Raw genomic sequence first — 27606 nt, forward strand, 5'->3', positions numbered from 1 at the left:
GTAAGCTTCTAGATGGAAGCTGTGGCTGTCCTTACCGTTAATGGCACCCAGGCAAAGAAAGGGTAAGGATCTCTGACCTTGAGCCAAGTGGTTTGGTCTTGGCCACTCAGATGCAATGTGTGTAGTCAGAGAGCAGCTTCTTGAGAATGAGAGTGAAATCTAGTTGAATGATTACGGCTGTCAGGAAGCAAATCTTGTGCTGCTGTGCACCTGCAGGTGCTTGAAAAGGCACTATGTGGAAAAATCTTAGCCAAATTCAGCCCTTGACGTGAGAAGGTGCGTAACGCTTGCTTAGCACTGGTCTGATTCTGCTTACTCAGTGCATCCTTACCCTTTCCAGACATGCTTGTAGGCAGAGATATAATCCTGTTGCAGTAAGAATACATGATGTTCTTTACAGTCTAGGATGGTAAAAGCAACCCAGTAGAGGAGTTGGGAGGTGGTTGTTGTTGGGTTTGGGTTTGTCATCTTTTTTCCTCTTGGCTGTGGAGTTTGGAAGTGACATCCTGCTGTGGCAGTAAGCCAGCATTGGGATGTAGCACTACAGGATGGTGCAAATTGCTGCTGACATGAATTAGTGTTCCCTGGTGCACCTGCCAGATTGAATGAATCCAGACTGTCTTTGTCAGCCTCTATGTTAATAGGTAGGGGTAATAGTTTTTTGTTTCTGTGTTTATTTGGCCTCTATCTTGCTTTCTAAACTAGCATTACATAAGACATGGTTAAGAGACTTTCACTACTACAGCTCAGGCATGATTTACATTAGGTTCCCTTGAATTAATTTTCCTCTTCTAAGCATTGTGATATGGCTACCCTGTGGGGTTTTCTTCTTCCTCATTCTGTACTGCTAGTACAGAGAAACTGTGAAAAGCATTACCTACACAACCAAATATACCCCTCCATGATAAGCTGCACAGAAAACAGAAATCAAAATATTACAGAGCTTTCAATTCCTTAGTGGCTGGTTGCTTCCATTTTTCTGCCCTTTGCAAGGGCAAAGCTTCAGTGAGAGGGCCAGATGAGGGGTTGCAGAATCGCAAAATACTCCTGGAATCAATGAGAGCAACTCTGGTTATGCTGAATGTGCATTTGTACCACCTAAGACTGAATTTGTCCTCTGTGCTGCAGGGCCACATAGCTCTAAAGGTTGGGCAGCTTCTGCTTGGACCCTGAGAGAGAAGAGGACCTGCTTTCAGAGGAAATTTCATAACGTGCATGTGGGCTCACTTCTTCTTTAGTGGCAGAGATGATGAACCACAAGAGCAAAGTGGATGTGTTGGTAGGGAAGCACAAGTACGAAGGTGCTTTGAACCCAGTTAGCATTGCACCAGAACTCACGTGCCTGTGTAGGTATGTAGCACGCTGAGTGGTGTGCTCTGAGGAAGAGAGTCTTAGAAGTCTGAATGACATAAGTCATTGATTTTTAGGTTTTTTTGGCATGTCTTTGGTGAAATAAGTTTCTTATTTATGTTTTGAATAGCCCTTTTGGCCTGGCTGTAGCTGTTGAATTGGAAGATGTACCCCTATGACTTAACTATTGCATTGCATGGTTTAGTGACCTCAGCCTCACAAGTTGCTATTAACTCCTACAAAAGCAGAACAGGCCTAATGAGTGATGAAGTGGGTCAGCATTTGCAAATAGGCAGATGTTTTGTTGATACTGAATGAGAGGCACAGGACTTCTAGATTTCCACAGTAGGTGAGCTGCTAGTGATAGTTTACTCATTACATGAAGATGTCTTCCCAGTGCTTAGAAGGACATGGTGGGAAATGGTGTGGATGAAATTCAGTTGTATAAGCAGCAAGTGCCTGTATCTTTTGATTCTCAAAAAAAATGTGTGTTGTGAAGTTGTAGGTGGGTTTGGGGGAAACAGAGGAGGAAAGCCACCTGTGAATGTATTTACTGGTTAAAGGATGATCATGTGTTTTTGATGCAGCCATGAGAAATGTATTACATGTAAGGGGAAGTGCAGTTGAGGCTGCTTTATGTCTGGAGTGCTGCAGATAAATGTGGTCACCAGCAGTCAGGAAGGATGAACTGAAGCTGAATCAGGTGCAGAGAAATGCGATTAGACCCTGCTTTCTTCTTTCTTCCTTTATCTTCAGATTGGAATAGCCTTGGTTTATCAGAATGACAAAGTTAATACTGCAAAACTGCTTGATAATCATATTTCAGCTAAAGGCAAGCATTGATGCTTGAATTTTAGTAAGTCAAGGTGCAAGTAAATTACAAGTAATTTAGTAATTAGGAATTCAGAATTTTATTAATCATCAAAATAAGATGATCCCTGTAGAAGTATCAGGGGAAAAGAATAAAACCCTAATTATTTTAGTCTGGATATTGGTTGGCTTTTGAAATGTGTTGGGAGTGTGGTTGTTTGTGGTGGTGGGAACTGACTGGTTTGGGTCTGTGTTGCCTTGTTAGTCCAAGGTGATGTGAGCTGCTGCTGGCAGCAAGTAGGGGTGACATCTGCCAGAGCACTGCTCTTGGCTGTGGCTTATGAAGGGGCTGACTCCCCAGCAAATTGGGATTACAACCTGGGTGTCCATGTGGCAGAGCAAGCGGAGGCTGCCCAAACGTTTTAGGTGGCCCTTCTTGAGAAGCAGATCTGTTCTCACGCTAAATCTCAAACTGCTCCTGTTTCTCCTGATTTTCTTGGGAATTACTGGCCACAGTATTCTTAGTATTCACGGAAATACTAAGCTATAAAATCAAGGTTATAGGTGTTGTAATTTATACTACAGAGGTAGTCCCGTGAGATATAATTTTGTGAGCTGATATTTTGAGTGTCACTTGTTTTTGACATCTGTCCCACATTTGGTCCTTGGCAGGTGAAAAATGTGCACATTAGTATTTTGTATCCCTTTAATCAATTTTGTGTGACTCTCTTTTTCCGTGTAATTAGGCCAGTAAAGGTTCAAGAAGACTTTGCTTTTGGGCACTGATTTAGAAGAAAAAAAATAAAAAATAAACCATAAGTATTTTCGTAAGACTTTTATTACAATATTTGTGATATTTGAAAATCAATGCCCATAAAACACATTTATTAAGAGTCTACTATTTATCATGAATCTTGCTCAGAGTTACAGTTTTTCAACCCCTCTTGATTCATTCTGTGTTGCAAAGAGTCTTTTCCTGTTTTCTTGTGGACAACAGTGATTTCTTATGACTGGGACGTAGTGTATCATTATGTTTGTTTATTAGACTGTACAAAAGAATGACAAAGGGGAATTAATTTTGGTTTTATTTGACATTCTGTACTTTTATAACTGATAATAGTTGTTACTAGTGTACTTTCAGTTGTTACTAAACAATTTAAAAGTACTTTTATTTCTCACAGACTATAGGAAATTGCATAAAGATGCATTGTAATCCCATTTTGGTCACTTTGACCAAAATAAAATATGCAATCTTGAGTGTCAGGTTTATCCAAATGAGAATGTAAATTTACATGCCAGATGAAATCTATCCATTGATATTAAAAAGCCCAGATAGTGAAGCTACATGCCCAAATGTGGGCAAAATGTTTGTCCTCTTTAAAGGCCTTATAGCTAAAATATTACTCAAGAATCATGAAAGAGGAAATAACTGTCCTGTCAGCTGAGCACATAGATAGATTTTCAGTAGAGTAGAGTAGGGAGGTCATACTTACGTTAACAACTACTGAGCCTGAGTGCCTCTCAACGGCAATTGCCTTTCTGAGCCTAGCTTGCTGTGGTCTTGCCTTCCCTCTTTCCAAGCTTGTGAGGAATTAGAATATTTAAGTAGATTATTTTGTCTTAAATGCATTCCTCCCACATGCTGCACCTCTAGTTGATGGTTTTTATGTTTCTTGACACAAGCAGCAGGTCATAGTTTGACATTGTTTGGAGTTTCTGTTACTGAAATGCGACACGCTGTTGACATAATTAATTAATTTCCAAAAATGTTTCAAAAGAAGTTTTCTTTGTTTCTGCATATTACCTGCACTGGTTTTAAATTATCATTGCTTCCATTATAGGAAAAATAGAGTAAAACTGCCAGTGCCAGTAGACTGTACCAGCAGAGATGTGCACAGAGAAGTTCTGCAAGTGCAGAGCTAAGTGTCGCCTAAACTGTTGTGAATCTGGTTTCTAGTAATCCTGTCCTCCCTCCTTTTTCTCAGCCATGATTTCCCACCCTTTCCTTTTGGTTGAGCCTGGAGCTTATCTGATGCACAATAAGCTGGTTTGGGAATCCAGCTAAAAATGAATCCTACCCAAAAAACAGTTGTTTGCATCCAATTCTACTTGTCCACGATCCAGTGAAAGAGGTCTGCTTTTGTGTTGTTTTGTTGTTATTATTACTACTACTACTTTCTGGCCCTAACACTGGCAATATTCTTCAGTGAAACAGCTATTATGGAAAGTGTTCTTGTCACCTGGTCAAAAGAAAAGGGAGTGAAATTCCCAAGATGTTGTAAAGGTTCTCAGTGTGCATTCTGGGCCATTATTGAAGGAATTTGAAGCATGTGAGTTTAACTGCATGGCTCCTGTGAAGCATGATTACTGTTATCTGAGAGCTCTTTGTAAATTCATGAATACTGTGTAATCTAGATTAAAACCAAATCTCCATGTGCGTAGGGTGTGTTGTGGTTTTTTTCCGAGAGTTTATAGACTGGGAGGAGTGTGCATACACCATGAAGGGTCAGATCTACCCTCCACAATTAAGGTCCCTAATTTTCAGGCTACTTTTAATGCAACACATATGTTGATAAGCAGGTCTTGGAAATTCTTGAAGTTTACAGGAGATAACTTCTTGTCACAGATACTCACTAGAAGAGATGCCCTCCTAGTCTTACTATTTGTGAATAGAGAAGGGCTCGTGTGGGATGTGATGGTAGGTGGCTGCCCTGGCCACAGTGATCAGGAAATGATTGAGTATAATGAGAAAAAAGTACAGCAGAGTTGCCACCTTGGACTTCAGGAGACCAAATGCTAAGGTACTCAGGAAGCTGTCTAGCAGAGTACCTGTGGAATCTGCTTTTGAGGGCTTAGGAGTGCTTTTTGAGTGCTGGTCAGTCTTTAAGAACTACATTTTAGAAACACAGGAGCAGGCAATTCCACTGTGTCAAGGGCAGAAGACCAGCTTGGGTGAGCAGGGAACTCCTCATGGAGGTCATGAGGTGAAAGTTGCTGTATGATCTCTGGAAGCAAGGTCAGGCTTCTCAAGAAGAGTACAGAGCTGTGGTTTGTTTATGCAGGGAGAAGACACGAAAGGCCAGAGCTCAATGAGAGTTGAAATAGGCCAGTGTTGTTTCAGATAACAAGAAGGGCTTTTAAAAGTATGTTACTAGCAAGAGGAGGCCTGAAGAAAACATACTTGTTGAACATGGTCGTCTGACTAACAGGGATGAAGAAAAAGCAGGGGTGTTCATTGTGGCTTTTGCTTCAGCCTTGAATAATACTGATAGATGTTAGGCTCTCCAGTCCCCTGAGCTGGAGGACTACAAGCACAGGAACAGTGCCTGTTCATTTGTGAACACTGGAATTGTTAGGGACTAGCTGTATCAGCTGAATGTTCACAAGTACATGGGGCCTGATGCAATCCATCCCAGAGTTCTAAAGGAGCTAATGGATGTTACGGCAGGAGCCCTGTCCATCATCTACCAAAGATCCCAGGAGTCTGGGCTTGTCCCTGCTGGCTGGAAGCTAGCCAGTGTTATTTACAAAAAGAGCATGTGTGTGTGGGGTTTCACAGAGGGAAAGTCTTGTTTAATTTGATATCCTTCTATGATAAGGTCGCCTGGCTAGTGGATGAATGGAAGGCAATGAATGTAGTTTTTCTGGATTTTAGTAGGGCTTTTGATAACTGTCGCTCACAGCATCCTTCTGGACAAGTTGTCCAACTGTGGAATGAGTGGGTTCATGGTGTGCTGGGTGAGGCAGAGCCCAAAGGGCTATAGGGGCTACATCTGGGTCGTGACCAGTCACCAGCAGTGTTCCTCAGGCTTCAATTCTAGGGCCAGTCCTGTTCAAGATGTTTATCAATGATCTGGATGCAGAAGTTGAACGCACCATTAGTAAGTTTGTTGACGATACCAAATTGGGAGGTGCTGTTGACTCTCTTGAGGGACAAGATGCCTTGCAGAGGGATCTAGATAGATGGGAGAATTGGGCAATGATTAATGGGATGATATTTGGCAAGTTGAAATGCTGAACTCTGCACCTAGGATGGCGTAATGCCAGGCACAAATACAAGCTGGGAGAGGAGCGGTTGGAGAGCAGCCCTGCAGAAAGGAATCTGGGGGTGCTGGTCAGCAGTAGACTCAGTAGGAGTCAGCAGTGTGCCCTGAGGGTAAACCGCACCCTGGGGTGCATCAAACACAGCAGAACCAGCTGGTCAGAAGGGGTGATTGTCCTGGCGTACTCAGCGTTGGTGTGGCCTCACCTCGAGTGCTGTGTGTAGTGCTGGGCCCCACAGTTTAAGAAGGATGTATGTGAAGGTCCTTGACTGTGTCCAGAGGAAGGCAACAAAGCTCGTAAAAGAGCTGGAATGTCCTGTGAGGAGCTGAGGACTTTGGGCTTGTCAAGTCTGGACAAAAGGAGGCTGAGGGGCCACCTCATTGCTCCCTACAGCTTCCCAAGGAGAAGTAGAGAGGGAGGTGCTGATGTCTTCTGCCTTGGATCCAGTGACAGGACACCTGGGAATGGTTCAAAGCTGCATCCATCAGGGGAGGTTCAGACTGGACATTAGGAAGCATTTCTTCACCGAGAGGGTGGCCAAACAGTGGAACAGGCTTCCTGGAGAGGTGGTCGATGCTCCAAGCTGTCAGTGTTTAAGAGGCATGTGGACAATGCCCTTAATAACATGCTTTAACTTTTCATCAGCTCTGATTTGGTCAGACAGTTGGACTAGACAATCACTGTAGGTTCCTTACAACTGAAATAGCCTATTCTATTCTAACACACTGGACATTTATGTCATGCTCTAGAAGCCCAAAAAATGTGAAAAGCATTTGTTGCATTAAACATGCAAGTAATACAAGACACACACTGAGATCCTGGAGGGCACATGTCTGCCCAACCCCCCCAGGATCTTGGCTGATCCCTTTTCTTCAGACCATGCTTCTTGACCGATTCCTCTTTCTTTTCTCATCCTCCTTCCTGCTGTTTTCTCCTATTAATGAGCTCTTCCACCTGCCTCGCTCCCCAAAACACTTCAGCACTTGACCATCTGTCACTGCTGTTGTGCATCCTTGCTGTTATAAGAGAAAGTATTGACCTTGAACTGAGTATGTGATCTGTGATAAACAGCTTACACACTGGCAAATGAACCGATATTACAATTAACTTGTTTTATGCATTGCACGTGAAACAGCAAGAAACGTGCAGGCTGCTAGGTCTAAATGCTCAGTCTGTAATCACAGTTCTGAGAAAAAGATGTGTCCAGTAAATCTGCAGAGGGTTGCAACATAACACATGGATCTATGCATGTTCAGTGGGCAGTGAGATTCATGCCCTGCCCTAACAATACATTTGATTTAGGAGTTGACCTCTGCTATTAGCTGTGCTTTATATGAAGCTTTTGCAGATCACTTTGGAAATAAAGATTTGTGAAATGGCTGCGTGAGTACAGTGAGACTAAATGTATTTTCCAAGAAAGATTATTTTTGGTTTGCTTAAGACAAAGTTCAGTTGAATCAGCAGAAAGCCTTTTTGACTTCCTTTCTCTGTGTAATTATAAGCTGAAATTCTAAATCAGCTGCTTAGTCATGGTAAATTATGAAAATTATGCTGTTCATTGGCAAGCTGTTGTTATAATAAACATATTTATTGCTTGGGGTTTTTTTCTTAGAGGATGTTTCCCTTGAAACAAAAAGCTGAAGAGTAACTTAAACTGCAGGAACCCATGTTTTTCAAAATATGTCATAGATACGTAAACATGACAGGTGATAAGAGTTTTTTGACAAGTTGATTTTATCCAAGTCATTTGCAGTGTTTTATAAACTAAAACCCAAACTGAATCCAGTCTGTTACAGCTACAAAGCAAAATGTCACAGTTTGTCAGGGGAAGGGATCTGAATGTTGTCAGGTCGGGCCTCCAACTGTAGGTGATCTTTGTGTCAGAACTCGTCCTCAGAGCCCATGCCCTGTAATGGAAAAGATGCATTGAACCACTAAGTGCTTATTGCATAAATCTAACAGGATGAAGAACAGTGGGAGATAAGGGATCTCTGCTTCTTTGACATTTGAGGAAAATTAGAGATGGGCAACCACTCGAGGTCTCTTCTCTATGGGATGGAAGAAAGTTAGTGGTCCTGCCATGGCAAGTCTGTGACCTGACAAAGAGTGTGATAATCATGATTTATTAATGATGGGTTTTTTTGGGGGGATGTTGTGTTTTAACAGTTTCATTCCTTGGCTCCAATGTACTACCGAGGTTCAGCAGCAGCTGTGATAGTTTATGATATCACCAAACAGGTAAGACCACCTGTATGCTTTTCGCCTGTGTTAACTCCTCTGCGTGGGCCAGTATTGGAATTAAAACCCATAACTGCAGAAGTATTTTTAAGTTAATCCTTGTTGTGGGGCTTTGTTAGTTTGTGTAGATTTGAATGGAGGTGTCCAACTGCCTTAAAAAATTAAAGGTCTGCTTCTGTGTTGTTTAAACTTCAACCAGACAAAAGGTCAGAGACTGCATTTTGTCAAAGTTCCTTTGGATTTCCTCTGGCTAAGTAGACAGGATAATATCCTGCAATATCCCTTCCCACCACCACCACCTCTGTTCTCTGTATGGAATTGAATTTTTACTACAAAAAGCAGCTGGCTACTTTACCAATGGAACACAAGTTCAGTTGTTTGCATATTACTGATTTTAAAACTAATTATTATTAACTAAGCATATCATCTCCTGTTTGCATTGTGTGACTCGTATCTTAACTATGAAACCAGTAATGAAATATAAAGTCTCTGACCTTTGTCTCAACATTATTAATTTGGAGTTAAAATTGTATTTTCAGATCATAAATGGCTCTGGCTCAGTTTTAAGGCAGAGTAGGCAAGGAGGTTCTAGCTGAATGCCCCTTCCACTGCTTTTAAAAGAACCTCCTGCTGATAAAGCTGAGTTAGAGGTGATGTTAATGGATGGATGGTCATAACACTTCACTAGCATTTTATTCCTTTCCTGCCAATTGAATTATTTACTACTAGGCTGAGAGGGCTGGGTTGGTTCTCCAGTGCATTAGTGTAATGATCTGTGGCTCATGATGGTGGCCACTGCTGCACAGCAGTACTGTTCTCCTTTTCTAAATTCTCCAGAAAAGATGAGGAAGAGTGAATCATGCTGGATTGATGCTTATTCTTAATTCATATATCTCACAGTTGATTTTGTAATTCATTGTAAGAATAGAGTTTTGTTTTGCCAGCCTTTCTGCAAGCTTATGTGGAACAGCTCTCAGAATAAAGAGGGGAAAACAGGAGAGGAAGGTCAATGTGTTTTTCACTTTCTGGTGCTTAATATTCAGTGTTGATCATTAAAGCAGAATGGATTTCATTTTTCTCCAAATGACTGATAGTGCTCTCCCTTCAGTGATACTCAGGCAGCCATTGCTGATTTAGACATAACTCTTAGGTGCATTTCTGAAGGGGAAAAAATGGTTTATTATATACCTGGGAGCTCACTTTGAGTTTCAGTAATAATTTCAACCTAGGAGCAACAGTTATGTTAATGTTGTTAGTTCATGAGTGTAAGGAAATAGAAAATTTGCTATTAAAAGGTAGCAGCAAAAAACGTTTGAATTCTGTACTTGGAGGGAAAAAGCCAAGTGAATATTCACCTGTCTCTTTGGTTTCATAATGAGTAAATAGGGGGTTACCAGGTCACAGATTCAGAAAAGACGAGGGGAGGGATGTCACTGTGAAAGCTTTCTTGGGCGTTACTGAAAATATGACAGTGGTTGAGATGTTAATTCACTGGGCAGAACTTAGATAAATGAAGCTCACATTAAAAGTGAAGGAAATGGCTACTAGCCAAAAAAGAAAATCTAAGAAAAACATTCAGTGCTTTTGGGGGAGGGAGGTGGGCAAAGGCGCAAGTGTCCAAGTTCAAGATTAATTTGAAGAAGTCTTATAACCTAAAGTTTGAAAAGCAGATTACATAGATACAGTGATCTTCTGGTCTTGTGATCTGTAAAATTATTATTGCATTAATACTGTCAAAGCTGTGTTCCTCTAACTTCAAAAAATAAGCAAATACATCAATGGAGCCTAGGCTTTTAGCTTATTTGTTACTTCTCTGAATTAGGATTCGTTTCATACTTTGAAGAAATGGGTGAAAGAACTAAAAGAACATGGTCCCGAAAACATTGTAATGGCCATTGCTGGAAACAAATGTGATCTTTCTGATATCAGGTAAGGCATAATTTTTGTTCTTGCTTTGATTGCAGTAACTATATCATTTGCTTCCTTCAGGTAACCAATTCATACCATTGTTACAATAGTATGTAATTTTGGTCAGCTATATTGAGCCTTTCCTAACAAACTTGCCAGCAGCAGCACAATTTGAATTACATACTTTTTTTTATCCCTCTCTTACTGCCCTTCCTCTGTATTTGTGCAGTCTACACCCTTTAGCTGCTGAAACATTTGGAATGGAGAAGTATAGTCTTTTTGTATTATTATTTTCCATTCATGTTAAAAGGTGCAGAATGTATTAAGCAATGAGTAAAACCAGCATGTAGAGCTAGAAGGATGGGCCTGAGGTAGAATAATGTTATTCACAGGGAAGCTCTGAGAACTTGTGCTTTGCCACAACTGAAGCTGTCCCATAATACTGGATGTAGGAAGTGTATTTTTGTTCTTTAGGAGCATAACTTCAAGTAAAACTTGCTTCACCTGCATGAAGCAAAGAACCTCCTGGGTAAAAGAGGGGACAGTTGAGTCCACACTCCTGCAGAAGAACTGCAATGATGTTGTTTGGCATAAGAGTGAAGCTAGATTCTTCTGCTTGTTGGTTCTATTTTGGATTTGCATTTATCCTTCCTGGAAATGGAAGCACTTTCTGCTGTACAGGAATGATCCTTTGTGTCAGCCCATGACTCTGTTATTTCTTGCTTCAACTATGAGTACAGACTTAATGGCCATATTTGATGCTTTCTTTTTAGGACTTCATAGGCTCTTATGGTTGTTCAAATACATCCCCCTGTTGTTTTATAATCATTACTTTGGTTTGAGTTCACCAGAGCCCTGAAGCACATGCATAATTTCAAGTGATGCAGTGCTTTATTTAATGAAGGCATATGCAAGGATTGCACCTGTGTGTTTTGGGGGTTTTTTTGGGGGGTTGTTTTCTTTGTTCACCCCTGCCCCCATCAGCCATGAACCAACACAAATGGTGAGTCAGTGCTTGCTGTAAAACCTGAACAAGCCCTGATGCTAGAAGACTCCTGGTTTCTGTTGCGCTAAGAATCAGGGACACAGTATATTGGCATCTCCTACATGATGCTTGCCAACACGGTGAAACTGAGTCGTATAAGAGAAAACAAAGGTTTTCCAAATATGAAGCAGGAAAAAAGGATGTTTATTAAAATAAACCCAAAAACCAGTTAGCACAAATAGGAGTTTTCAGTTGCCCTGAGAGTCACTTCAAATTTATTGCTTAAGTGTTCCCAGAATACAATTGCCTGATTAGATCAAGGGCAATAAGTTTGGAGATTGTGACAAATGGCAGCAATTGCAAGTGAATCCATAACCAGCCCTCCCCCTGCTTTTGGTAGCATTTTGCCATGGCAGCAGGCTTTTAAATGCTGTTCCACCAGTGGGAGGTTAACCTGGGGACATGAAGAAAACCCTGCACCCCAGAAATGCTGTGGGGATACTGGGGTTCCTTACAGAATGACTGTCATCTTCCCACCATGTTATTCTCAAACACTACTTGTTTACTGATTGCTGATCATCTGTTTCTTGCTCCTATTCAGCCAGTACAGCTTTTCCATGCACAAAATATTCTGGTGTTCACATGGTCCTCATGGTACTCTGTGAACTAATGTCTCTTATTCTTTTTTAAAAATTTTATTTTATTTATAGGAAGGGGGCTTTTTTCTCCTCATAAAATATGAATAGTTTTGAGAATATTTTTTTCATGCAACTATTCTTTCTGCATCCCCCAGCCATTTTTCTTTCTGAAGTCATTTAATGATGTCCAGCTAAAGAGATTTTGGTGGAAAAATAGAGAGCAGACTGTCTTGTACGTGATATGTTTTCACAGTTCTTCCAGAAATCTGATTGTTTATGCAACACATGTAGCTGTGTGCATTCTCTGACTGCTTTATGTCTTCAAATTTACTTCAGGAAAAACGATTTTAGGTGAAATGTGTCACCAATTTATCAGATTGTTTCCAATAAGTAGAAAATACATATGCCTTTGGGCACAGAGAAATTAAAAATAAGATGATGTGAGCACACAGGAGCAAGCTCCTGTTTGTATGCATTTTTGGCATCTCACTTGGGTTTTGTAGAACTTTTGGCAGATGTTTTGCTGGATATCAGAGAGACAGCTGCTTTTAAGACCAATGCGAATAGATGCAAAAGAGGACAAGCTGACCCGATTCAAGTTGATTTGATTCTGCCATCTCTGTGACTGTAGGAGATATAAAGTAAGGAGGAATGAATGGAAGTGATAAGAACTGATTATCTTCCTTTGGGAAAAGACTGACACTATTTCTCATAATCATTGACCATGTTACCCTGCTTATTTAGCATCTAAAATTTGGTTTTGAGCTGCCAAGATGGATTTGGAACACTCAGGGGTCATGCTGCTTTTCTCAGTGTTGTTAATTAGGCTATCAGCAGATCTTGGCACTCTGTTGAAGTAAATTTCTTCTCCATTTTGAAGGGATTTCTACAGGGAGACAGGCAATTTTGTTTAGTATAAAGCCTCATCTTTGTAATAGTACTGTCAACTTTAGTACTGTTGAGTGTTTGGCATACTTTTAAGTAATAGTAATAGAGACTTTTCTTTCTGATATGTGTCCTGTCCTTCTGACAGGTTATTAAAAAGTAGTTTCAAAGACAGGAGCTGAGATTTCAGTGTTAAAATGTTCTAAGTGTCCAGAATACTTTTTGGGCATTATGAAAGTCAGTAGTTATAACAGTGACTAAGAAGTGTTTTACTTCCCTAAAAATGTGGCACACATTCTTAAGGAATAGTGTTCACTGGAAATTGCTAGATCCTTGGTTAAGATCAGCAGAATTTCATGCTCAGATCTTTCCTCTCTGTATCCGGAATATTTCTTTATTCAGTAATTATTCAGAAATCTCAAGGGAGATTGAATCAATAGAATGATTTGGAAAGGATAGTGGGTTCAAACTTAAACAGGGGGGATTTAGATGAGACACAAGGAAGAAGTTCTTTACCATGGTGAGGCACTGGAACAGGTTGCCCAGAGAAGCTGTGGCTGTTCCATCCCTGGCAGTGTTCAAGGCCAGGTTGGACAAGGCCTTGGGCAACATAGTTTAGTGTGAGGTGTCCCTGCCAATGGCAGGGGGATTGGAACTAGATGGTCTGAAGGTCCTTTCTATGATTCTATGAAATAATTTGCACCTTTCAGAATTCCTCTAACTTTCCCAGTAGCTGTGGAATAACACTTTCTCAGCACTCCACCGATGGTTCTTGCTTTCTACTCTCTTCACCCTATTTTGTGTGTGTTCATCTCTAGGCTTAGAGTTCAAGCATTTATGCTTTTCCTTTTGACAAGGTAGTGTCTTAGCAATGTTGACATCCAGATTATATTAACTCTACTTGATGTATGCAGCCTTCTTGGTGCTGACAGCACTGAATGGCATGATGCTTATTGCCCACGTGCTATAGACTCTTCTAGACCTCCTTTAGAAATGTCATCAGAGGAGGCTAAGAAGTTTTGTGATATTTCCTTGGGATATGGTCACTTGCTGCTGTTGACCCATTTCCTCAAATCCTGAAGTTTGCTTTCTCACCTAAATTACAGCAAGTTGACAGTCTTCATTACATAACCTTATGCTCTCACATCTCGTCCTTTACTGTTGTTTAAATATTATGTTACATAGTTATGTTCCTTTTTTCCTATCTCCAGGGCCATCCGCAGATGGTGGTACCCTTCATAATAAAGGCCAAGGCGCCATTTTAGAAATATTAAGGGGAATGCTGTTTTCCTTGTGTCTTCACAATAAGATGATGCATAATATAAAGAAGCAAGTCATGGAAACAAGCTCTGAATCCAGATGCTGGATTTGCAGGCTAATTTTTTGAAAACTATTTGTAATAAATCAGGCAATTATTCTGCCTCTCTGCACATTTCCCATGAGCAGCAGACCTGATTAATTTAAAATACATACCTTCAGAAACTAATTGTGAAATCGCGTTGCTGTGCTCCCACCTAGATACCTTCTGTTAAAGCCCAAGGCAGTCATACTAGGAGGAAGTTGTACTACCAGCTTTTGAAATATGAAGTGATGGCTACAGAATGAGGATGTTCTACCAGTGATTTTAAGATGGCGTCACTTTAGTGATATGGCACAGAATGGTGGTCCCCCCCCAGTGAATCTGGCACTCCCAGATTGTTCTTGCCAGTGTGCTCAGTCAGCGGCTTTTGTATTTCTTCCAGAATCTCTCTTGTTTTCTTGCTGCTTGCACACACCTAGACACACGTTCTTCCACAATGGCCATACCCTATTTTGTTTAAACACTTGGTGTGGACAGTGCTGGTTGCTGCCTGGATCAGCAGAGTTCCATGTCTTTTCTCTTGTGTTTTAATGCTTTTCTTATCAGGGTCAAGTTAAAAAACAAAACAAAACAAAAAAACCCTGAAAACCCACAAATTGGGTCATCATTTAAAGTATCTTCATGTTTTCAAGGCACAGATTCAGCAGCAAGACCAAGAAAACTGTAGCTCAATCATTGGTGAAATGTTGATATTTGGATACGATGATGCCATAAAAAGAAGAAAGATAGTACTGCTTTCGCAGGGAAGAGAATACTAATGCTTTTCTGCTTATGCTGTGTTTGATTCTTTTTTGAAAATTTGTTGTGTTTTTGTTTGGTTTTTTTTTTGGTAGGGAGGTTCCTATGAAGGATGCCAAAGAATATGCAGAATCTATAGGTGCAATTGTTGTTGAAACCAGTGCGAAGAATGCTGTTAACATTGAGGAACTTTTTCAAGGAATAAGTAAGTAAATGCTCCATTTATTTATTTACTTGTGATTGCTTGGAGGCCTTCTGAAAAATAGCTGTCTGTTTCAAATCTAAAAGCTTCTTTCCCAAGGACATCAAGAAATCCACTGGGCGAGTAGTATGGCTGCATTGTATGCTGATGTAAACTAAGAATACACCAGAGGAAAGCATAGTAGATAGTAGATATGGGTTCAGCCTATTCCTTCTAAATCTGTATATAAATCCTGGCCTGGGTCACATCTTCTGATTCAGACCAAGCCTGCTATAGGGCTGATACTGTCGATCTTATCATCGTGTTGATAAAAACCTAAATGTTGAGAAATGCGCCTGGAGGATTGTGATAAGTATAAAACAGTCACTGCAGTGGAATCTGTTTCAAAAAAAGGTTTTCTCTCCAGGTCTTTTAGAAAAGATATGAGACTGACATTCCTCATGAGGAGAAGAAAAAACATCTTGTTCAGTTTGCCTTCTAGGGGTTCCAGTTTTGGTCTCTGGCTGCAAGAGGGAAGGACCTCACAGGCTAGAAAAGACCTTAGGAAACCTTCAGTCTAACCTCCTACTCAAAGCAGACTTGATAGTGAATTCGTACCAGGTTGTTTGAGCCATTGTCTGGCTGGGCCTGAGAGCAGAGGTCCCACAACCTCTCTGGGCAGCTGAGTCCAGTGTTTAAATAGTCCTCACAGTGGCATCCTGCCAGTGTATCAACTCCAAACCTCTCCTGATTCAATTCATGGCCACCATTGCTCATTGTCCTGGATGCACTTCAGTAAAGAGCCTGGATCTGTCTTTTTAGCAGTCCTCCCCATAGGCACTGAGAGGCAGCTTTGTGGTCCCCCAAAGCCATCTTGTCTCCAGCCTGAACTGCAGCCAGGCCCCGTTTCCTCAGCCTCTCCTTACAGGGCAAGTGCTCCAGTCCCCTGACTGTCTTGGTGGCCCTCCTCTGAAGTGCCAGTTTGTCAACATTTTTCTTGTATCATGGGGCCCCAAACCAGATGCATTACCCAGCTTTGTGTTAGCCCATATCTGGAAGGGGATAACCACTTCACCTGATTTACTGGCTTGGCTCTTGTTGGTATGACTTGGGATGCTGTGGCCGTCTTTGCTGCCAGGGCACTACGGGCTCATGCTCAGCTTGTTGCCCTCAGGTCCTTTTTGGCAGTTGCTTCCTGGGCAGTCAGTCCCCAGCCTGTCTCATAGCCAGGGGCTCTTCCTTCCCACAAGCAGGGCTTGCCATTTGTCCTTTCTGAAACACGTAAGGCTCCTGTTGGCGCATTCTTCCCTCCAGCCTAAGGCACTCTGCACAGCAGCCCTGCCCTCAAGGGTATTGAACATGCTTCCGAGTTGGGTATCATCTGAGGGTCGAAGGGGGTGCAAAATTTATCTCCTTCAGGCCACTGATAAAAGATGTTAAGCATGGATTCCACTTCCAACTGGCCTACAGGTAGATACACAGTGTTAACCAATGGCCTTTAAGTTTGATGATCCAGCCAGTTTTTCACACAGCTAACAGTCTTCCTATCTAGACTATAACATCCCAACTTGGACATACCAGGGTGCTGTAAGGAAGAAGTATGGAAAGCCTTGCTAAAGTCAATGTAGAAAACATCCAATGCTCTCCCTCAATCACAGATCCAGTCATACTATTACTTAGGGCAACTGGTTTTGTTGGACATGGATTACCTTTGGTAAGTCCATGCAGACTGGTTCCAGTCACCTTCTTCACCTTCATGTACTTGGAAGCAGTTTCTGAGAGGATTTGCTCCATGATTTTCCCAGGAAGCCAAGTGAGGCTAACCAGCCTGTAAATCTGTGGCTTGTTACTGCCCTTTTTGAAGACAGGTATAACATTCACTTTTCTTCAGTCACAGGGAACCTCCCTTATTCTCCACGACCTTTCAAAGATGATAGGAATGATAAAGACATTGTAGTGACATCGGTTTCCTCCTTCTGGATCCTCAGGCTTGTAAGGATTGAGATTTCTTAAGAGCTCCATGACTTGATCTTTTTCCACTACTGGTGGTTCCTCCTCTCCATGAATCCTGCAGAGGCCTAGGAGACAGTACATCCAGAAACTCAATGTTGTTTCCCTAAAGCCTCTCTTAAAGGTTTATTTCATTTCCCATATTCCCAGTCAGCTCATATTATCTACTACACTTTGCCTGCGACAGGGTCTGTTCAAATGTTTGCTTTGCTTGCGTGGGATGTATTTGAAGCAGTTAATGAGAACTGATATTCTTAGAGTACCCTACCTTTTTTTTACCTCCTTTAAAAAGGAGCTTGTAACATGGCTGTCTGGAGGAACCGGTTCTTCCTTGTGGTAGTTTGTCTGCACCTGATGGTTGTGAATGTTCCCGCAGAGGAACTCATCCTTGCCACGCAATTAGTTAATTAGTTTCTGCCTTTGATAGGCAGTGCTGCAGCTGGCAGCGTACACTGTCCCTAATAATGGATATAATAGACGAGGAGAATCAGCTAAATTAAGTTTAGTATGAACTAGATACCCAAGCAAGTGCACTTAATTCCACAGGCAATTATTTCTATATATAGAAGTATTTGGTCTCAGCGGATGTACTCATGACCTTATCAAGTACTCAGTGGAGAGAGAGAGTTGGTAGTGTATGTTTATAGAAATAGAATGGAAACCTGCTTAACTAGCAGGAGAATTAATTAGTATGGTTGTGACTGGACAGAGGATATGGTTAACTTTCTGATGTTCCACACCACTTCAGTGCAATTTCAAAAAAAGCCTGTCCGGCCCAAGTTGATGGAAGCATTTCTGCCTTCTCAAGTCTATGAAGTCCCTCTGTGGCCGTGTCTCCTACCCTGTTGAATAATTTTGTTTGTGTGGGGCCCTAGAAGTCATGCTGCAGCTTTATTTTTGCTTTTATGCTGCCCAAGAGTGTGCGCCCTTCTCTTTTTGCTGCTGTAGAAGGGCATGGTGCTTCCCAGTCAGCTTCAGCTTCAAGCTCCCCAGTCTCTGAATAGAGTCAGCAGCTTCCATTTACGTTGGATCTTGTAGGTAGGCTGTACATGTAGTCTATTTCACAGCCTGGATTTTGGAAGGATATTCCAACATGCATGGACAATTTCTCTATTAAAAGCCTTCTAGAAATTGATACCCCAAACAGAAAGAAGACTACATTTTAATTTAGCTGAAAAATTTACCTCCTGCTTGCTTATGTTTTTCTTTTCCCAGGGGCATTTGAACATAATAATTTTCCTTCCTAAAGTGTCTAACAACTGTCTCTTTTTCAGGGAAAATGTTGTGAGCAGAGTGACATAGTATAATGGGAAAAATTACTCAACATAATGATATAAAGAAGGCAGAAAATAAAAGGGGAACTGGGATGTTTTGCTGACAACCAGATAAATCTTGGAAAAATTATAGAGATTATAGAAAGATCACTTAATTTCTGGGGTTATTATAGTACACTATTTTTGAAAGATTTTTTATGATAAGTTTCAGGATTTGAGGATTTGACTGCTTTGAGGGATGTCTAAATCACAGTCTCAACATAAATCCACTGTCTTTAACTCTTCTCAAGAAAATATAGGATATGAAAGTAAAAGTTTCTGATTTAAGATGGGGCCAATCTGGCAGGAGAGGGACTCTGCAGTCTGTGTACTCAGGTTAATAAGGCTGAGGAAGCAGACTAAGCACAAGAGTCAGCAAAGTTGGTGTTCTCCGTGCTGGAGAATTTTCTCTGAGCTGCATAATAGGATGCAGCTCCTGGCTGTCTGTTGTACCCCTGTGATTTCAGATAGCAAGCCACTACACTTACTCTAGTTACATTTAGCAGCGCCTGACTGAAGGCTGGCTGTGTTTGTGAAACATCACACAGCTGGTTTGACTTCCCTGTAAACAAGAAAAGAATACTTTTAGTACACTTGTATATTCCCCACTTGATCTAAATTTTTCCCAGTGTCTTTCTTGAAAGGTTTTTGACATAAAAAAGGCTTGACTATAATGTTTTTTCATGTGTTCCAGTAATTCTTTTTTAATAGCTGAGTGTCTGTAGGACCAAATGTTATTAATTTTTTATTCCCAGCCTTAGAAGAATCATACGCACAGCAGCTCCTTGTCACTGGTTTGTACTTCAGCAGCGGCAAAAATGCTGGGAATGTATTTATCCAATAGCATTATAATACAGTATAAAGCTGAGCCTATGCAGGGGATCATACCATTTCTGTGTTGCCCCTTCTTGGTTGTGGGGCTGTAGTCTGCTGACTACTGCTTGTGTTTGGGAAGGCAGCTTACCCATTAAAACTGGCTGGTTTTCCATGACTAAACAAGCTGTCCCAAGTGTACTGTCATTTAGTAGCAATTACACCCTTGCGATTTTCAGGCACTCATTCATTTAAGAACTCAAATAAGCCTTAGTTACCTTCTTGAAGTTTAGTACACGCCCAGCTGCTTCTCTTCAGCCAGCGTGTATTGCCTGTTACCTTAGTGTGAAGATGTCCCAGATACGAAAGAGAAGATCACATAAAAGCCGTCCTCTGTAAATGGTAGAGCCGAGGCTGCACCTCCCAGGTTAATACCAGTCTGTGTCAGTAGGTCCAGAGGTAAACAGGCGGTGGGATGAGTGAGCTGCTGAAGAACACCTAGCCAAGTGAAATGTGAAATAAACTTGTGCTTAAACAAAAAGAAGTAAACGATGGGCATGCATTATTTTTTTGGAGTCTGGAATGCGTTGAAGATTGTTGTTCTACCAAAGGGGCCACGATTGAAGGATTTCAGCATCTTCTGTCAAGGGTGAGAGGGAAGTGAGGAGTAAGATTATCAGATTCACTCTATGGAAAGTGTGTAAAGAGTTGTTAGCGTGCTCTGTCTTACTAATGCTAGTACTATGAGAAGGAGAGACAGGATGATGTTTAAAAATCCAGATAAGGATGCTCTACGTAGATGAGGCTTCCTAATTAGAGCAGAGAGTTTCTGTCTCTGGGATATATCCTTTCATGTGGTAAATGCTCAGTTAATAAATGTATGAAGCTATTGATTTTCTGATGCTTTGCCAGCAGCTCATATATTGAATATTTAATGTAACCCAAATACTTGTTTCCTAGAAATACCAGGAGATTAGAAAAAAAGAAAAACCCAACCCAAACCCAATCTATAGAGTTTACAGTTTAACCAGTTGTATACTGGACAAACTAGAATGGAATATGTGGAATGTCCATCTGTGGAATGGGGAGGGATCCTTTCCAGCGGACATTCATTGTTTGCACTGATTTAGATGGACTTGGATGGGTGGAATTGCAGATGGACAATTTTCAAGCTTTGTGAGTGATGAATATGGTAGTTTTCATCCTGTGATTTGCTATCTGTGAACTACTTGGCAGAGGTCTAAGAAGAAAAGAAAGTACATTGATGTTACAAAGAAATTCACACCATTTTTAAGGAAGCCCAAGGTCATAACTGAATTTTTGTAAGAGGTGTTCACCTATGAGCACCCTGTGAAAGGATTGGAAAACATTGCCCTAAATTATGTTGGAGTTTATGCTCCCTGTTCTAGGGTCAGCTCTCCTGTTGCTTTCAAATTTTAATGAATGAAGCAAAACTTACTGGCCTTTGGACTACTCTTGAAGTTAAATATGTGAGGTCCTGGATTTCTCTCCAATCATAGGAGAGTTCTCTAACATAAACTAGTGAATAAACCAAAACAGCCCCAAGTTAATTACAGGCAGGACATCAAATCAAGGTTGCATCTCTTAGTAATTAAAGTAATTAAGAATTCTGTTGTTTACTTTGATGCATGTAAGATTTAAATGTTCTCTCTCTTTCCAGCAGATTTTAATTAAATGAGAGAAATATAGTTGTATTGCTGCTTCCCCTCGCAAGAATTTCAGTGTCAGCAATCTACAATTTTGCTTTATTTTCTTGCTTGGCGATGCTGTTAGATATGCTATTAGGAGGATGAAAATAATTACAACGTAACTATGTTTAGTTATGCAATATCCTTTATTGTAAATATTTGTTACCTTGCATGAAAGCTTACGACATGAAGTAAACAGCAGTCATCTCCGTCATTTGGGGAAATCTGCTTCACTGCAAGTATGGGGAGAAAAAGAAACTAGAGACTGATCAATGGGCCAAGCTTTATAACCCATGGAAAGTCATGGGGAACTTTTGGAATATTGGTGAAACTGGTTTCGAAGGATAAAAGTATTTGGGGAGGTAAGACGTGTGACTATCCTAAACCCTACACGTGCAGAAAGTCTTGTACACAGATGCCAAAACCATTGGATAAAATGTGGCTGCTTCATTTTGCCATGCCTTTACAGATGGCTGTGCTTTATTAATGAGTTTTATGGAGAGCAATGCTTCACAGAGGCTCACCTTGCTATGATACAGCTAGCAATTGTAGGAGGAGGTTCTGGCCATCGTATAGCTGTTGTACAATTACTTGAAGAAGTCTGCCTTTCCTGAGGTGAGCCATGAGGAAAGCTCACCTAAGCTGCAGGAGCTGTCAGGCTGCTGCTCTGGGGCAGAATGAAATGGATTGCGCATCCTGAACTAATGAAAACCTCCCCTTCCTTCAGCCCCCTAAAAAATGAATTTGTATGTGATTTTCAGGAAGAGAACAGATGGGAGAAATGCACAGAAAGCCACCCTGCAGCACCGTGATGTCTTGCCTCTGACCCTTAGCAGAATTGTTGCAGCTGTGTTAGTAGATAGTGCTTCTTTTGGAGTTGGACTTCATTATCCGGATGTGCCAGCTTGGGTTGATCACATCATACCTGTTTTCACCCTAAATGAATATCTGTTCAATGCACTGTTTTGTATGTCCCTTTGTCAGCATGGTAACCAGTGGTGGGTTTTGTCCCTTATGCTCGGCTTTCAGACAGTTTCCAGCCTTTCACACAGTCTTGTACAGGTCAATGATGAAGCTAGTTTCATGTTAAAAAAAACCCACAACAAAACAACAAACAAGCAAACAAACAAAAAACCAGCACAAAACCACACAAGTACACACACAAGAAAAAAAACCCAACCCAAACCAAAACCTAAAGCAAAAAGCTCAACTCTGAGCCTAATTTTTCTGAGCTAATGGATGTCACAGCTTGTAACTGGAGCATCGCATTCAAAAAGGAACAAAGAAAGCAGATTTTATTACTGTGATGATGCATCCTGCTTCCAGCTGCAGCAGAGCAATCCCCATCTGCCTTTCTTCAAGTTCTGCTTGCTGAGCTGTCACTCACTCCTTGCATCTCTCTGGCTTCCCTGCTCCAGTTTTCATTTTTCTTCCTTCCCATTTTGTTTATCTCTAGTCCCACCCTCCCATTTCCCAATCTCTTTGCCTTTGGCACCCTCAGAACCGCAACTCCCAGAGTGCTGATTAATCTCTTTACATCAACAAATCTCGCATTCAGTAGAAGGAGTTGGAATTCTACAAGGCATTGGAGAAGACTCTGGCCTTCATGCTGGACTGCCTCAGCCAAATTCAAACATGCCAGAAAGGAGGAGATGTGATCAATTTAGTGCTTCCCACCTGTTAACCTGGATGGTTCACTTCAGAACAATGACAATTACTGTAACCGTATATTTGGGCAGTCTCTTGTGACCCTTATTTTACGCACCATCGTGTGTTTACTACACTGACATCATGGAGGACACCAACACCTCTGCACAAATGTGTAGAGGCGCATGGTTACAGTTTTGTTGCACAAAATCTGTAAAGCATGATCTGAACATTAGTGAAATGAAACCGAAATATATGATCAGATATTAAAACAAGGGCAAAATCTAATTTTTAAATTGCAGTCAGCTGGCCTTGCTCCATAGAAATAACAGGACTGGGAACATATGGGACTTTTATGCTGTTTCAGTAATAATATGGCCTTAAGTTCCTCATTAAGTTCACCTGCAGAGTTCTTAGGTAAACGTATGCACATCTGGTTTTCTCTGTGCAATTGACTGTTTCATCTGGAATCTTAAGACATGCTGCTGGTGGTCTTTGGCAAGCCAGCTAGTTGCTCTGGCTTTGGCAAGCCAGCTGACCTGCTCTGTCAAATGGAGAAAAGACTCTATTTGTGGTCTTGTTTGTCATCTTCAAGTTAAGCAACAGAGGAGTTCAATCTCCGATGGACCTTTTGAGCTGACTGTATCTTAACAGAGCAGTTTTCAGTTTGAAGAATTGTCTTAATCTTTTTATTCCTACAGCAAGAGAATTGCAGGGCTGGATGTCAGAGCACTACTGCTCCTTTCTGACATCAACTGCATGAAGGAAATAACATCCTGATTAGTAACAGTATCAATATAATGTTATTTAATAATACTGATTAATTATTAATAACAACCATGCTGTAGGTTATCTAATACAGGGGTATTTTTTTGTTGCTCTGGAACCATGTATGCCAGTGAGATATACATTTTAAATGTGTATATAGTTTCTAAAATTAATTCCGTTTATGACCTCTGTTGATCCTGAGTCAGTGCCAGCTGTATTTGAGTTGGTGTCAGCAATATTGATGCTATATTTATCAAGACCTGAATGACAAGATCAGATGATCATGGCACTTTTAGGTAGCAATAGTGATTGAGCTGGTTTAGAAGCAGGAAGTGTAGATGCAGGCTCAGCATTTCACTGCTCACCTTCAGTGTTCTCCTGCTGCTTAAACCTTTCTCTGTTATGGTGTCTGCTGTGAGACTAGCTGTCAAGGAGGCCCAGGGAGAGACAATCAGTCAGACAGGTTTCTGACTGATTACTGTTATTCGCTTCCCCTGACCCTTAGTGAAAATCACTGTATCGTTTACTATGGAGCTGGTTCTTGGGTGTTAGACTGAGTTTATGCTCCAAGAGAGTTACTCTCGTCAACTGCCCATCAGATGGTAAAAGCTGCTTGGGCAGGGATAAGTCTTGTTACTAAAACTGACTTAGGGGTTTAATAAATCTGCTAATAAAAGAAATAGAAAGTGAGAGAAAACTCAGCTACTTAAAAAAATACTCTCAAACTTTAAAAAAGTTTTGACTGTTTAAATGTTTATTTCCTTGTATTGAATTCAAGGGGTGTCCAAACAACCGAAACATGGCTAGTTAATGACAAACAGTACTTAAGTTCAAAGGCCAGAATAACTAATCAGCAAATATTATGTCTAGAGATTTTTTTCTCTTTATTATTTGTAGTTGGTATCTCTGTGGTTTTATTGCTTTGAGGAATGAAATAAATGAAGGTGATTCTTACCGACATATATTGTGTCCTGGTCTGAACTGGACAAAGTGCTCGCTGACCTTGAAGCCTGGAATGTTTTAGTTCCAAAGATAAGTTAGCATGTTTCTTTGCATACACGTCAAGAGTACTGTAGAAAAGAGTTGAAACTCATAAGAAATATGAAACACTGAATGAAAAACAAATAGAGGCAACATAGTTGTTTAATGCGCACTTCTAAAATGAAAGTTAAGCTAGTTTGCATGTTAAGGCTCTCCTCTTCTAAGCTTGCTGTTAGAAGAACCAAATGTTTAGAGAGTATTTGCTTAATGGTATGTTATGGAAACCATGCCTGTAGATTCCAGTTTTTTTAGCTACACTGTGCTCTAGGTCAGATGACAGGGTTTTATTGTAGTTGGGACTGAGTTGAAAGCATTTTGGAAATGGTAGGTACCTGATGCAGAAGTTTTCTGCAGGTCTCTATAGTGTTACCTTCTTGGAACATTCTTCTTCTCTAGAGTTTTAAGAATTAGTGGATTCTCTTTAGCCTCCAAACAAAGCCAGCAGAACTAATGTATGTAACAGCTGTGTCTATAACCACTCATTCTGCTTTAAATTTTACTTCGAAAGGCACTTAAAAACATGAAGTCCAAACAGAATGTAAGCTGGGTGTGAAGTTGATATTTTAGTGACCTGAATAGAGTGCAGCATTGCAGTGCCAGTGCTTATGCATGCTTCAGCCCTCAAGATACCCATTTCTCACACTGTTGGACCAAATAGCTTAGTAATGTGAGGAATTTTTCCCCTCTCATTCAGTTGTACAAACAGCCAAGATTATCTGCTTCAGAAGGCACACTTTCATTTGTTGTATAACATACCTGTTCAGACTAAGAGAGGTGAAATTTTTATGGACTTGACCAGAGGTAATTTAGGGACAAGTTTTACAGATGAAATTTTGCGGTTTGATTTCATTGGGATTGGATTTTACCTGAATGCTTTAAACACCCTCCCACAACCACTCTCCCAAGTAATTTGTAGGACTCAGGCTTCAACATAGGTACATAATTCATAGAACATTTGCCAAAAGAGAGCTGTGAATAAAAGCAGTGAAGGATGTGGAAATCTAAACTGTAAAATCCATCTGGATTATGATGAATTGTTTACAGGAACTTTATGCTCCCTGAAAGTGGCATATAACAAATGTTAAATATTTTAACTATTGTTATTTAACATGGGTAGTAGTAAAACCAGGAGTAATTCATAGAAAGTAGATTAAACTTCAGAAAAAAACCATCAGGAAATCTACAAGGTAATGAGAAAGTATGTTACCATGACTGTAAACTCTCCATCTCCAAGATGGAGATATTGCACAGTGGGTTTAACGGAAAAGCCAGGCCCACACCAGAGACAGAAGATAGATTTGACCTGGGAGTATCTTCTTTTCCATTTACGATTCTAATTATTAAGCACATTGTATGTTGTCCATGAGCAGGAAGCCAGTTAGACAAAGATGCAGCAGTTCTAAAAGGGCACACAGAGGAGGGAGTTGGAGCAGTGCCTTCTGCCCCTGGGAGAGGTCTCTAGGTCTGCTGTGATGGCTAAAATTCTTTAAAACACTTAAATAATCGCTCCATAAGATGATTCAGAAGTCAGGGGAGTTTGTGGGGAAGGGAGTGGTAAGTAAGTAATCAAAGCTGTAAACTGGACAGTTGTCTTCTGGTGAAGTTTCACAGATGGAATTCTTATGCAAGCTAAATCGTTCTACTACCTGCATGTGTTGTTCACTACATGAGGAAAATTGAGTTCATTGTCTCCTCTTGTGTTTCAGGTCGGCAGATTCCACCCTTAGATCCTCATGAAAATGGTAACAATGGAGCCATCAAACTTGGAAAGCAGACTTCACAGACGGGTAGGCGGTGCTGCTGACCCAACTTGATCTCTTTAGATTTACTTGGAAAACAGCACCATTTTCTTTTCTCACTGAGAAGGGACTTTGTGATCTCAGCACCGTGGCTCCTTATCTTGAAAACAGTAATTTCAATACTTCCCATGAGCAGTAACGCAAGGACCAGAAGCAGAAAGCTTTACTTCAAAGGGATTTTGCAAAACCTAGCTGGAAAATCCTCTCTAATATCCTGTCAAAATTACAGTGTCAAAGTACTCAGATTCTCTGTTTAAACCAGTGACTTTTTTTTTTTTTAATAAAAAGATCCTTTTATATATAAAATTTAGATTTGCTGCAAAAACTTTTCTTACATTGCAAAATAGACTTGGCATGTTTTTAGTTTACTTTGTAATAATAGGGTGAAAAAAAAACCCCTGTAAACCCTGAATTTTGGCTTACCATCTGCCATCTTTCTAGCTGGACTCTGCTTTGGTATTTTTCTGAATCTGTAGCTTCATCTCGTACTTTCAGTAAACATCAGCAAGAAATTGACTGAATTTGCTAAGTACTGCAAAAATGGATCAAAGGATGAGTGAGTGCAGTTTTTACTGGCTAAACGTTAATCTGTGTCAGGAGGTGCTGTGTATGTGGAAGAAGGAGATGTCATGAAAGACTGCTGGACCCCATGCACTTCCAGTCTGCTCTGGCAAGAAGTGAAGATGCAGCCACTGTGCTTTGCCTGAATTAACTCCCTTTATAAGGTGTGGGCTTCCTTAAACACCAGCTTAATATCCACTGCTTACCAGGTTTCCTCCAAATCTGTGCCCCAGACTGAAGTTGTCTATGCTCAAAGATGCCACATCCTTGGTTTCTAAAAGAGGGTGCCACAGTGCCCCACTCCTCATGGTCTCACTGCTGTGCTCCAAGAAGTGTTCACATTGGAAGAATGATATTTCTGTACAAAAAGAGTGTAAAAGAGCGCAATATAATTTAGAGTCAAAGGCTGGAATCTAATAAAACAAACCAAAATGTTTCTTTACAAATGCAATCCTGTGAATTTTTGGAGTAGGCTCTTCACTCGCATGGGGATGTGCTATGGAAGATCCGCTGCGTGATACCTTTGAAGCTTGATGCACTTGAAAATGCAGTGTTGAAAAACAAAATCCAATAGGTGGTTATGAACTAGAAATAATGTAAAACTCTGTGTTCTCCACTTCCATCTTCTATGAATGTGTGTGACTGAAATGATAAAATCCAAATTTTTCTTCAGTTTCATTGGAACTCAGAACTAGGGTAAGAAATGCAGGCTTCAAAAGCAAAGCCCAGCCTGCATTCCACAACATTCATTTGTTCTCTTAGGAGGAAAATTAACCTCCCTGCACATTTATTGGGGAACTTAGGAAAG

At 40.7% G+C, this 27606-nt stretch overlaps 1 protein-coding gene across 2 annotated transcripts in view; it reads left to right on the forward strand.

Moving 5' to 3' along the window:
• Positions 1-27606, forward strand: part of RAB31 (RAB31, member RAS oncogene family) — a 60994-nt gene extending 33388 nt beyond the window's left edge. For both annotated transcript variants that reach the window (XM_030489451.1, XM_030489460.1), the window contains exons 4-7: positions 8371-8442; positions 10265-10371; positions 15052-15161; positions 26145-27606. In XM_030489451.1, coding sequence (XP_030345311.1) covers positions 8371-8442; positions 10265-10371; positions 15052-15161; positions 26145-26242 — 387 coding nt within the window. In that variant the 3' untranslated portion in view covers positions 26243-27606. The remainder of the gene's footprint in view (positions 1-8370; positions 8443-10264; positions 10372-15051; positions 15162-26144) is intronic.

Source organism: Strigops habroptila, chromosome 1 (assembly GCF_004027225.2).
Source record: "Strigops habroptila isolate Jane chromosome 1, bStrHab1.2.pri, whole genome shotgun sequence".
In the NCBI taxonomy this organism is placed as follows: domain Eukaryota; kingdom Metazoa; phylum Chordata; class Aves; order Psittaciformes; family Psittacidae; genus Strigops; species Strigops habroptila.